At 36.5% G+C, this 13,740-nt stretch overlaps 1 protein-coding gene across 1 annotated transcript; it reads right to left on the bottom strand.

Annotated features, from left to right (window-relative positions):
- Positions 1-6,346: 6,346 nt before the first annotated feature.
- LOC132556161 (ras-related protein Rap-2c-like) lies at positions 6,347-7,069 on the bottom strand. The gene has a single exon (XM_060220549.1). The coding sequence runs from the start codon at positions 7,067-7,069 to the stop codon at positions 6,347-6,349; it is 723 nt and encodes a 240-aa protein (XP_060076532.1).
- Positions 7,070-13,740: the final 6,671 nt, after the last annotated feature.

Here is a 13,740-nt window from a genome sequence, read left to right as displayed (position 1 = left end):
TCTACTTATGTGTAGGAATTGTGAAATATCCATCAAATCAAGTTATGTCAGTATACTGTAACTCAACTGCTAAGATACAGATACTAGCGCACACTTGTGTTTACGAAGTACGAGTATCTATTTTCGAACACAGTATGTAGATAAATGTTTTGTGATATTGGTGTTGCATGTTCTTGGGGAACACCATCACCGTGATAAATTACAGATTATAGATCCAGTGTAACAAACAATACCAAAGAATTTATCCTCGTGCTTTTATTATTTACATCACAGTTGACGTTACAGGGCCTGTTCGGAAGTCCTTGGTGCATGTCGTAATTAACACACCTATCTATGCGAATCTGATGTAGTAACATTCTCATTTGGTCTCAAGTGCAGCATCACAACAAAACTATTGACAATAAATCATTGTTACAGTGTACAAACATCTACCCTAACGCCGAATGCTGACGTCCAACCTTACCAGTAGTTATGTCGTCAATAGTGAGGCGTGCACTAGAGCATCAATATTACGATAAAAATTCATCCTTCCGAACGGTAAGTCAATTTCACACTTTAAACTTCAACCTTCCCAGCGATAAGACATTATACTTATCCTTTCGAATGGAAGTACCCTTTTCCATTGTAAATATTAAATTACACATCCGCACGACCTGCTTGTTACAATTTCAATGTATAAATGTATAACTACTCTTTAATATCCTTCCGATCGACAGGACGCAAGCTTTCATCGTAGATTTTCAATCAAATGTCCTGTCGAACGATAAAACATCCACTACAGTAAACAGTCAATTAAATGTCCTGTCGAATGCTAAAACATCCAACCTTACCAGTAAACATGTCAATCAAACGTGCCTGTCAATATTACGATAAAAATTCATCCTTCCGACAGTAAGTCAATTTCACACTTTAAACTTCAACCTTCCCAGCGATAAGGCATTATACTTATCCTTTCAATGGAAGTACCCTTTTCCATTGTAAATATTAAATTACACATCCGCACGACCTGCTTGTTACAATTTCAATGTATAAATGTATAACTACTCTTTAATATCCTTCCTCGACAGGACGCAAGCTTTCATCGTAGATTTTCAATCAAATGTCCTGTCGAACGATAAAACATCCACTACAGTAAACAGTCAATTAAATGTCCTGTCGAATGCTAAAACATCCACTACAGTAAACAGTCAATTAAACGTCCTGTCGAACGATAAAACATCCACTACAGTAAACAGTCAATTAAACGTCCTGTCGAACGATAAAACATCCACTACAGTAAACAGTCAATTAAACGTCCTGTCGAACGATAAAACATCCACTACAGTAAACAGTCAATTAAACGTCCTGTCGAACGATAAAACATCCACTACAGTAAACAGTCAATTAAACGTCCTGTCGAACGATAAAACATCCACTACAGTAAACAGTCAATTAAACGTCCTGTCGAACGATAAAACATCCACTACAGTAAACAGTCAATTAAACGTCCTGTCGAACGATAAAACATCCACTACAGTAAACAGTCAATTAAACGTCCTGTCGAACGATAAAACATCCACTACAGTAAACAGTCAATTAAATGTCCTGTCGAACGATAAAACATCCACTACAGTAAACAGTCAATTAAACGTCCTGTCGAACGATAAAACATCCACTACAGTAAACAGTCAATTAAACGTCCTGTCGAATGCTAAAACATCCACTACAGTAAACAGTCAATTAAACGTCCTATCGAACGACAAGACAGTCAAACTTAGTAAATTTTCAAGTAAATGCACTGTGGGACGACACGACCATCAAACTTTGTCAATTTTCGATTAAACGCCCTGTGTAACGACACGACCGTCAAACAAAGTAAAATTTTAATTTAACGTCTTGTCGAACGAAAAGACCTTTAGTAAATTTTCCATTATACGTCCTTTAATGTAATTTAATGCACAGTCGAACATTAAAACGGTCATTATAAGTGCTTTATTTTCCATCAAATGTCCTACAGTCACCTTAACTAAATTTTCCATTAAATGCCCTGTCGATTGATAGCACATAATCACCGTTGGTTAATTTTCCATTAAACATCCTGTCCAATTTTCCAATTAATATCCTGTTGACGGTTAGCCGGTCACCTTTGGTAAATTTCAATTAAATGTCCTGTCGAACAGTAAGATGTTCACTCGAAACCTTTCATAAAATGCATAGAAAATACAAATGCCATTAAGTGTCACGAAGGTTATGACGCATTGGCAATGGATGTATAAATTGAAGATAATATTAAGAAATGACATTATTTAAAGCATGTTAAACAAAAGTTATGATATGTAAACAAAATAATTCGACACATAATTGAATTGTTAAAGATTAAAAACAAAACAACGTTAAGAGACAAATTATACAACTCTGGTAAGGCTGTAAAAATCTGAGTGGATAGTATTTAAAGGAATCTTGCTCATGAAAGTCTTATAAAGATTACTGGATCTTTCCTATAACACGTGTCTTGTAAAGGTTATATAATTACATGCCTCGGTAAACTTTTGGCAATACAGTAGACTGGTCCACGCCTACAATATCACCAGCTGGTGTGTTCTGGTCACATCTAACCATATTCTGACTTGGCTTTTTAATGGATATAGAAACCTTAAAATAATGTAACCTTACTCGAGCTCTTTAGAGTCTCCTATATACATTATTTAATTATTTTCTGATCTAACAGTCGAGGTACATTAGCCCTAAATCTAGATGGATAAGTGGAACCAGGAGAACAATGGGGTACCTGCTCTGAAGAGGACAGCTTGCCAATATAAGCTCGGTGACCAGGCTATCTGTAGTAAAACCATACTATAATTTATAGAATTGTACTCCTTGAGCTCAAGTCGAAAAAGACCGGAGGGTTGGAACTGAAAGTGACAGTAATATAGCGGAAACATTGCACAATAGGGTGTTAGATATATCTACATGAAAATCGGAGCACATTTAGTCAACATTAATAACAAATGTAGTAAAAACAGAGACATAAACAATTCAAGATCTGACAATCGGAAACAAAATTTCACGTTCAAATGTACATATCTGTCAATAATAGATATAAGATTTGAAAATATGCCATTTTCTTCAACAACAAGCAAAGCTATCGATATAAGAACACTCTCTGTGCCAGTCTAAAATATCGTAAGATCGTATTTATCATCAGTGACTAATATATAAACAGTAAATATAACAAAATAAGAACTCAATTCCCCGTACTGCAGGGAAACATCTTATGTTCCAATAAAAGTGAAACCCTGAGCCTACACACAATCAGCCTTAGTTCGAAAGTGTGGAAAATTGGGGTTCAAGCTAATGTTAACTTACCCATATCAAACCACCCACACCTGGATTTCCTTCAAACTTTGCATGTTTGTAGTATATAAGTGGAATATACACTTGGATTTTATCTTTTAGATCAAAAAGGCCCAAAGGGCTGACATATTCAGCGAACTGACCATATGTCAAATAATGCATCGTTTTTTAAAGATTGTTTATCATTTCCTTTATCAAATTTGTATTGATATATTGGTATACAGATAGTTTAGGGGGAGAAATAGTGAAATTTTAACATTTTCCAAACAAGACTATTATATATATATAATTTGGTATGAAACAAAGTCTGTCCACCATTGTTATTTACTAACAAATTAGTGTCAAGAAGTCTTTTATCATCAGATAAAATTGGTAAAGAATTGAAATTCGTGAAAGTATTTTTCTAACTACTTATCAATACACGATCATGGTGCAACCTTTTGTATTTGAGAAAAGTGTCTCCAGTTTAAAAAACAACGTAAAAAGGTAATGCTGGTATAGTCACATGTTACGTCATTATTTAAACATTATGATGTGTAAATATCATTTGTTGTCAATTATATAAAAAATGTCATTCTATTTTTCTCCAGGATTTGAATAATACTTATCAATGTAGTTACTAAAATAATATCTTATCGTAAAGATTGTTTTCATAGAGTATAACAATGTATTAACCCTAAACAAGCCAATGTCTCTTTATGTTGTAAGTCAGTATCCAAATGTTATCAACAGTTGTTTGATTGGGACATAAATATTAACTAAATTGGTCTTTGTTGAGCAACATCTAAATATATCATGTTGTTATCAACCGTTGTTTGATTGGGACTTAAATATTAACTAAATTGGTCTATGTTGAGCAACATCTAAACATATCATGTTGTTATCAACCGTTGTTTGATTGGGACTTAAATATGAACTATATTGGTCTTTGTTGAACAACATCTAAACATAAATATTTGTTTAATTATAACTTAAATATTAACTAAATTGGTCTTTGTTGAGCAACATCTAAACATATCATGTTGTTATCAACCGTTGTTTGATTGGGACTTAAATATGAACTATATTGGTCTTTGTTGAACAACATCTAAACATATCAAGTTGTTATCAACACTTGTTTAATTATAACTTAAATATTAACTAAATTGGTCTTTGTTGAACAACATGTAAACATATAACGTTGTTATCAACAGCTGTTTAAATGGGACTTAAATATCAACTATATTGATCTTTGTTGAACAACATGTAAACATTTTAAGTAATTATTCATATGAGTAAACCTTGGTGTCATTTCTCATTGTGCCTCCACATGTATTATTCAAATGAATACCTGCCAAAAGACAAGCCTTGTGAATGTCTATACTTTATATTTGATATGTAAAATAAGACCAGTACTAAATGAACACCTGAATACCATATACCTTAGGCATAGCTGACAACAAAAGGCACAATCAATTCGTGTAGATGTAAACAGGTAACACATTTTATGCAAAACTGTGATTTTATGGCAGAAACATGGCTTGTGTTGGCCTTGTCCATGTCATATATAACATTGATTAATATCATATTACCTCCGTCTATTTTTACATGTACGTTACATTATGTCACATTCACACAAAACATCAAATTAGTGTAGATCATAACGGCAGTTTTATTATTCATCAAGACTTTAAGAATGTTTGACATCATTTCTATAGCTACTCACTACCTATGCAAGAAATGTAATTTCCTGACTTTGATTTTTTTCCGAAATTAATTGTGTGTACAGAGGAATCACATAATCATTTTTTAAAATAGTTTTAAATGGTGGACAAAGATTATGACACGATGTTTTGATTACTTAAATTTCACATCTGCGATCTGATAAATTGAAAAATATTTCGCTTTTCGCCCCTGGGTAACTTGTGAGTAAATTTATTCCAAAATGATAATTATTGATATGGAAGTAACTAACATCTCCAACAAATCTGAGAGAAAAATAGACCCTAAAATATAGACAAAAGGTATTCTTGCAACACTTATCGATATGTTTTGAAAAAGTGAATCACAGGTCCCCTGGACCGTATACATTTCAAAACTGGAAAATGAATAACATATGTTCAGACATGTTTCAGTGTATTCTAAAATACTGCAAAGTTTTTAAAACAATCGGAGGGTGGGTGGTTTTTGAAACCACATCTTTTACAAATATAGAATACAGGAAAAATATGAGTAGTTATGATTACAAAATATCCACTAGTCTAAAGGAGAATTTTGTCTTAGTGGACAAGAGAAAAAAAAATAGTCCGCAAAACGTTTGTCTTACTGGGAGGGTATATTAAATTAAACCAAGGTAATACATAGTGATAATAATACTCAGCTCTTCAGCCCTGTTGAACTGACGTCTGGACTTAAAGTAATGTCACGTGACTTTGTTTGAAACCAAATTGCCTAAATAGACGCTGTTAATCGGATATACATGTACATATATGTATAATATATATAAAGTTGACAGTCGATAATAAATCATACATTCAGAAGTATGTACATATATATGTGCACACGTAGAGAAAAGAAGTGAAAATTTGAAAATGTTTAAATCGCGAATAATACCATTTTGAACACTGTAAACAAATCTACAAGCCATTTCCTTACACGAACCTAAAGCAAAAGTCAGCATGTGTTACATAATATCTATGTACAAATCAGACATATGTGTCAGTCTTGACATGCTTCTCAAACATTCGCCAATGGTCAAACAAGTTGTGGTCAAAATCCACGATGTATTCGATTTAGCAGGATCTGAAGAATCACATGTTAAGATATCATTAACAGACGTACCTCACACATTCCCATTTGTACGTGAGCCATTATAATTGTTTGTCCAGATATGTCTCCTCTCATTCTGGCATTTTACCACTTCAAACATGTACAACGTGTGTAATCGGTTTCCTCCGGATTTCACTGCACTTTCTGATAGTAACATCACAATACTAGGCAAGAGACGTGAAAGCACCGCGAAATTTGGCAGGCACTACGAGACTTCACAGTCGTTTTTATTCCTAGACGATCTTTTCACTTTTGGCTTACTTCCTCTTCTTATCAGGCTTCGACTCCTGAAAAACTTCTTCTCCTCTGGCGGTGTTTTTGGCTCAGCTTCTTGGTCCGATTGTTCCAACGAATGAGAGCTCAACCGTCGTGTCAGAAGACTAAACTTCTCCGGTAGTTTCGAACGTGGAACTTTCAATTGCTCAAACAGAATCTTGAATATATCTGTTATACATTCGTCGTCCTTTGCAGAAACCTCTACGAAAGCGCCCCCTAGATTATCATTGTATGCCCAGTTTAACGCGTCGAACTTCTCCACTTGTCGGTTATTCTCCATGTCAATACAATTAGCTACAATGACACACGGAATCTCTTGGTAATTCTCACGCACTTCTTTGATGTTTTCCCACAACTGTTTGACCTCAACAAAAGTTGCTTCATTTGTTAAAGAATAAACTAGAACGAACGCATGCGCATTAGCTATTGATAGTCTGCGCATAGCCGGGAAGGCAATATTTCCGGCGGTATCAAGAAAATCCACCTTTAAATGATTTCCTTGAACGTCATATTCTCGACTGTATAAGTCTTCTACTGTTTCTTTATATTCACTAGAGAATGTACCGTGTAGAAAACGTTTCAAAATAGAGCTTTTACCCACGCGTCCGGCTCCTAGAAACACAATCCGATTTCTTTGATCCATATCCGCCATTATATGACTTGATGCGATTTTCAGTGACTCGAAGTTTTTACCAGCAGGATTGTCTAATACACTTCTATTTCAAATAACAAAAGCCATTCTGTTACTCCTTGGCAGGACAGAACAAAGCGTTTTCAAGTTCCAAGAAAAATAGGAATGTTGTAAGTTCATACCGACCTTCCTCCGACAGGAAAACTTAAAACTATTGATCAGTACAGCAGGCTGTCGTGAATGTGATACTTGAAATTATAGCAGAGTGGGCGTGGCTCTCCTCACACCTGTTTCAATCTCCGTGTCGTTGTATAATTCACACCTGAAAAAGAGGAAACAGCAGGTTATGTAAAATTTATAGCATTAAAAAAGGAATATGTCGGGTTAGGATTTGATTCATAACACACAATCGACAGGTGTTTAATTCTTCAACTCGAGGATGGCCATTTAAAATAAAACAGTCTATGCGAAACGTCAGACGGATCGAGTTACTAGCATCTAAAAGATAGAAGGGTGCAAAATCGATACCAGCAAAATAGGAATGAAAGCTATTACATATCAACAGCATGATCATATATAGGCTTAAATAGATACTTAACATCACATTTATATCCATTTAATATATGCTCTTTATATTTAGATATGACTATATAAATATGTCTTAAAAGGTTATTTAATAAACTTCTTCACAACAGCTACTATGTTTTAACGTCAAGGTAAAGCATGCAACCTAACCAAACTCCAACAGACTCAGCACAAAACCTTGTATTTAAACTAAGTCCACACAAAACCTTGTATTTAAACTAAGTCCACACAAAACCTTGTATTTAAACTAAGTCCACACAAAACCTTGTATTTAAACTAAGTCCACACAAAACCTTGTATTTAACTCCCCCCTCCCTCCCGCCTCAAAAAAAAAAAAAAAAAAAAAAATCCAAACTCAACCTTGTACCCAAAACAATTCAATACAAATTCAGCAATAAAGGAAGCAAACATCTACGTGTCTATATGACACAGATCAACCAAGCTACCCGTAAACATCTACATGTCTATATGACACAGATCGACCAAGCTACCCGTAAACATCTACATGTCTATATGACACATGTCAGCCAAGCTGTCCGTAAACATTGTCATGTAAATATGACACAGATCAACCAAGCTGTCCGTAAACATCTACATGTAAATATGACACAGATCAACCAAGCTGTCCGTAAACATCTACATGTCTTTATGACACAGATCAACCCAGCTACCCGTAAACATCTACATGTCAATATGACACAGATCGACCAAGCTACCCGTAAACATCTACATGTCTTTATGACACAGATCAACCAAGCTGTCCGTAAACATCTACGTGTCAATATGACACAGATCAACCAAGCTACCCGTAAACATCTACTTGTCAATATGACACATATCAACCAAGCTACCCGTAAACATCTACATGTCAATATGACACAGATCAACCAAGCTACCCGTAAACATCTACTTGTCAATATGACACATATCAACCAAGCTACCCGTCAACATCTACATGTCAATATGACACAGATCAACCAAGCTACCTGTAAACATCTACATGTCAATATGACACAGATCGACCAAGGTGTCCGTAAACATCTACATGTCTATATGACACAGATCGACCAAGCTGTCCGTAAACATCTACATGTCAATATGACACAGATCAGCCAAGGTACCTGTAAACATCTACGTGTCTATATGACACAGATCGATCAAGCTGTCCGTAAACATCTACGTGTCTATATGACACAGATCAGCCAAGGTACCCGTAAACATCTACATGTATATATGACACAGATCGACCAAGGTGTCCGTAAACATCTACATGTCTATATGACACAGATCGATCAAGCTGTCCGTAAACATCTACATGTATATATGACACAGATCGACCAAGGTGTCCGTAAACATCTACATGTCTATATGACACAGATCGACCAAGCTGTCCGTAAACATCTACATGTCTATATCATAGCGAATCGACAGCTACTACTAAACAACTAGGCATCACTTCACGTCATTACTAGACAGTATATAGAACTGTCGTTTCTGTAATTGTTGGAGCTCGAAGTTAATCACAGAAGCCGAGATAAATACATATTTATTTCTATGTTTTCTTTAACATTAATTGTCTGAGCTAATGGAATTCGAGACCCCCGTAGCATGCTAATATAATTCTGTACGTGGTAAGTCCCATAGAGATATCTATAGCTACACTATTAAATGTTCTCGACCGGAACCATCTTGCACATGTTTCCAATTCCAAATATGATTCCCTGCACAAGAATAAGATTTCAAAAAAAAATTATAATGAAGAAATATGTTTTTTAACTAACGTTGAAAATTGGAATGGAAGTATGTTTAAATGTACTGACGAAACAATACATACCAGTGACTTGGTGGTACTATCATAATGTGTTTACAATGACGGACAGGAAATCATACAGGTATTCTGCATTGAATAGTAACGCATTGAAAGCATCTTGATATGGGCATGATCTATTGAATACAAAAGGTGTGTTTAATGGACACGAAGGTCGGGGTGTAATGAATGAGAAGGGAATGATTTAATGGATACGAAGGGTGCGGTGAAATGAATGAGAAGGTAATGGTTTAATTGACATGAAGGGCGCGGTCTAATTGATGAGAAGGGAATGGTTTAATGGACATGAAGGGCGCGGTCTAATTGATGAGAAGGGAATGGTTTAATGGACATGAAGGGCGCGGTCTAATTGATGAGAAGGGAATGGTTTAATGGACATGAAGGTCGTGGTCAATTGGATAAGATGGTAATGGTTTAATGGACATGAAGGGTGCGGTGTAATGAATGAGAAGGGAATGGTTTAATGGACACGAAGGGTGCGGTCAATTGGATAAGATGGTAATGGTTTAATGGACATGAAGGGTGCGGTGTAATGAATGAGAAGGGAATGGTTTAATGGACACGAAGGTTGCGGTCTAATGAAAGAGAAGGGAATGGTTTAATGGACACTAAGGGTGCGGTCTAATGAAAGAGAAGGGAATGGTTTAATGGACACGAAGGGTGCAGTCTAATGAATGAGAAGGGAATGATTTAATGGACATGAAGGTCGGGGTGTAATGAATGAGAAGGGAATGGTTTAATGGACATGAAGGGTGCAGTCTAATGAATGAGAAGGGAATGGTTTAATGGACACGAAGGTCGCGGTGTAATGAATGAGAAGGTAATGGTTTAATGGACATGAAGGGTGCGGTGTAATGAATGAGAAGGGAATGGTTTAATGGACAGGAAGGGTGCGGTCTAATGACAGAGAAGGGGATGGTTTAATGGACACGAAGGGTGCAGTCTAATGAATGAGGAGGGAATGGTTTAATGGACATGAAGGGTGCGGTGTAATGAATGAGAAGGGAATGGTTTAATGGACATGAAGGGTGCGGTCTAATGAAAGAGAAGGGATGGTTTAATGGACATGAAGGGTGCAGTCTAATGGATGAGAAGGGAATGGTTTAATAGACACGAAGGTCTTGGTCTGTTGGATAAGATGGTAATGGTTTAATGGACATGAAGGGTGCGGTCTAATGAATGAGAAGGGAATGGTTTAATGGACACGAAGGGTGCGGTCTAATGAAAGAGAAGAGAATGGTTTAATGGACACTAAGGGTGCGGTCTAATGAAAGAGAAGGGAATGGTTTAATGGACACGAAGGGTGCAGTCTAATGAATGAGAAGGGAATGATTTAATGGACATGAAGGTCGGGGTGTAATGAATGAGAAGGGAATGGTTTAATGGACATGAAGGGTGCAGTCTAATGAATGAGAAGGGAATGGTTTAATGGACACGAAGGGTGCGGTCTAATGAATGAGAAGGGAATGGTTTAATGGACATGAAGGGTGCGGTGTAATGAATGAGAAGGGAATGGTTTAATGGACATGAAGGGTGCAGTCTAATGGATGAGAAGGGAATGGTTTAATGGACATGAAGGGTGCAGTCTATTTGATGAGAAGGGAATGGTTTAATGGACACGCAGGATGCGGTGTAATGAATGAGAAGGGAATGGTTTAATGGACACGAAGGTCGTGGTCTATTGGATAAGATGGTAATGGTTTAATGGACACGAAGGTCGGGGTGTAATGAATGAGAAGGTAATGGTTTAATGGACATGAAGGTCGGAGTGTAATGAATGAGAAGGGAATGGTTTAAGGGACACGAAGGGTGCGGTGTAATGAATGAGAAGGGAATGGTTTAATGGACATGAAGGGTGCGGTGTAATGAATGAGAAAGGAATGGTTTAATGGACATGAAGGTCGGGGTCTAATGAATGAGAAGGGAATGGTTTAATGGACACGAAGGGTGCAGTCTAATGAATGAGAAGGGAATGGTTTAATGGACACATAGGTCGGGGTGTAATGAATGAGAAGGGAATGGTTTAATGGACATGAAGGTCATGGTCTAATGGATAAGATGAAATGGGCGTGGTAAAAGATATATTATGGGCGTGGTCAAAGATATAAATAGAAACGGTTTAATAGATACGGAGGGTAAGGCTTAATAGTTACAGTTGACGTGGTCTAATAAGCGTGATCAGCGCGGTTAATAGATATGACGGGATGGAATGAGGGGGAATATTGGGGGGTGAAGTGAATTAATATTCAATGGCATAGACGTAAAACATAAGTATTTATAATACAAGCATAATATACTTGTATGACTTATCGTATCGTTTTGTCGGCGTTTATTTCAATTATAATAATATCTGTTATCGTAATGGTAAGGATATATTTCAATCACAATTCATTAATCCTCTACTTATCGTGAAGATGTTGACGGTATATTTCAACCATAACCCATTAATTCTCTGCTTATCGTGATGTTGACGCTATATTGCAATCATAATCCATTAATTCTTTACTTACCGTGATGTTGACGCTATATAGCAGTCATAATCCATTAATTCTCTACTTACCGTGATGTTGACGCTATATTGCAGTCATAATCCATGAATTCTCTACTTACCGTGATGTTGACGGTATATTGCAGTCATAATCCATTAATTCTCTACTTACCGTGATGTTGACGCTATATAGCAGTCATAATCCATTAATTCTCTACTTACCGTGATGTTGACGCTATATTGCAGTCATAATCCATTAATTCTCTACTTACCGTGATGTTGACGCTATATAGCAGTCATAATCCATTAATTCTCTACTTACCGTGATGTTGACGCTATATTGCAGTCATAATCCATTAATTCTCTACTTACCGTGATGTTGACGCTATATAGCAGTCATAATCCATTAATTCTCTACTTACCATAATCCATTAATTCTCTACTTACCGTGATGTTGACGCTATATAGCAGTCATAATCCATTAATTCTCTACTTACCGTGATGTTGACGCTATATAGCAGTCATAATCCATTAATTCTCTACTTACCGTGATGTTGACGCTATATTGCAGTCATAATCCATGAATTCTCTACTTACCGTGATGCTGACGCTATATTGCAGTCATAATCCATGAATTCTCTGCTTATCGTGATGTTGACGCTATATTGCAGTCATAATCCATGAATTCTCTGCTTATCGTGATGTTGACGCTATATTGCAGTCATAATCCATTAATTCTCTGCTTATCGTGATGTTGACGCTATATTGCAGTCATAATCCATTAATTCTTTACTTACCGTGATGTTGACGCTATATAGCAGTCATAATCCATTAATTCTCTACTTACCGTGATGTTGACGCTATATTGCAGTCATAATCCATCAATTCTCTACTTACCGTGATGTTGACGGTATATAGCAGCCATTAATCCATGAATTCTCTACTTAACGTGATGTTGACGATAGATTACATATACATTCTCGTGATGTCAGCGAAATATTTCACAGTTACTTATCGTGGATTTGGCGTTATAATGGTAAGATGTGTCTTGATGTCCTTAATGCGCCCATTAATCTATCACTTCTACAGTAATTATAAGGCGACGTTGAAACATACTTAACCATTCCTGTCGACATTTTCCCGATTGATAATAACACGTGCGTGCTTTGTCTATTTACAGGATCTGATCGACTCGGTCGGAAATTGATACTCGGATTATGGCAGAAGCCGGCGAACGCTAACATATTTCACACTGATTAACATCGAATTCCCAGAAAACTGTCGAGTGTTTCAATGCCAGCTCGGCTGAGGTGTAGCAAAACATTAATCTTGTGGATTGACAGGTCTCGTCAAGTCTCCTACCTTACACTGTCTACAAAATAGTACAAATGCTTCGTTTAGACATGTGTCAACGGGATCGATGGCTTAGCCACATTGATGTTGAGGAGTACGAGTAACAGACACCATCGGTCTCATATCAGCTTCATACAGTCACACGTATTTATCGCTTACTCGATTAATCCTCTGTTATATTTACTGCTAGAAATATATAACTTAGTATTCAACATATCCAACACAGTTCTGCAATTGTTGTGCAAGTTGTCCGTAGTAAACCATTATACTTATCTGACCGCTGTCAACTATCCACCTTTATCTAACCGCTGTCCACTATCCACCTTTATCTGACCGCTGTCCATTGTACACATTTATCTGACCATTGTCCACTATCCACATTTATCTGACCGCTGTCCACATTTATCTGACCGGTGTCAATCGAACCACTTTATCTGA

This window comes from Ylistrum balloti, unplaced genomic scaffold (genome assembly GCF_031769215.1).
Source record: "Ylistrum balloti isolate Yb309-2 unplaced genomic scaffold, AGI_CSIRO_Ybal_v1 Utg370552, whole genome shotgun sequence".
Classification (NCBI taxonomy): Eukaryota; Metazoa; Mollusca; class Bivalvia; order Pectinida; family Pectinidae; genus Ylistrum; species Ylistrum balloti.
The sequence above is the reverse complement of the archived record's forward strand: the minus strand, read 5'-3'. Positions and strand labels throughout refer to the sequence as shown.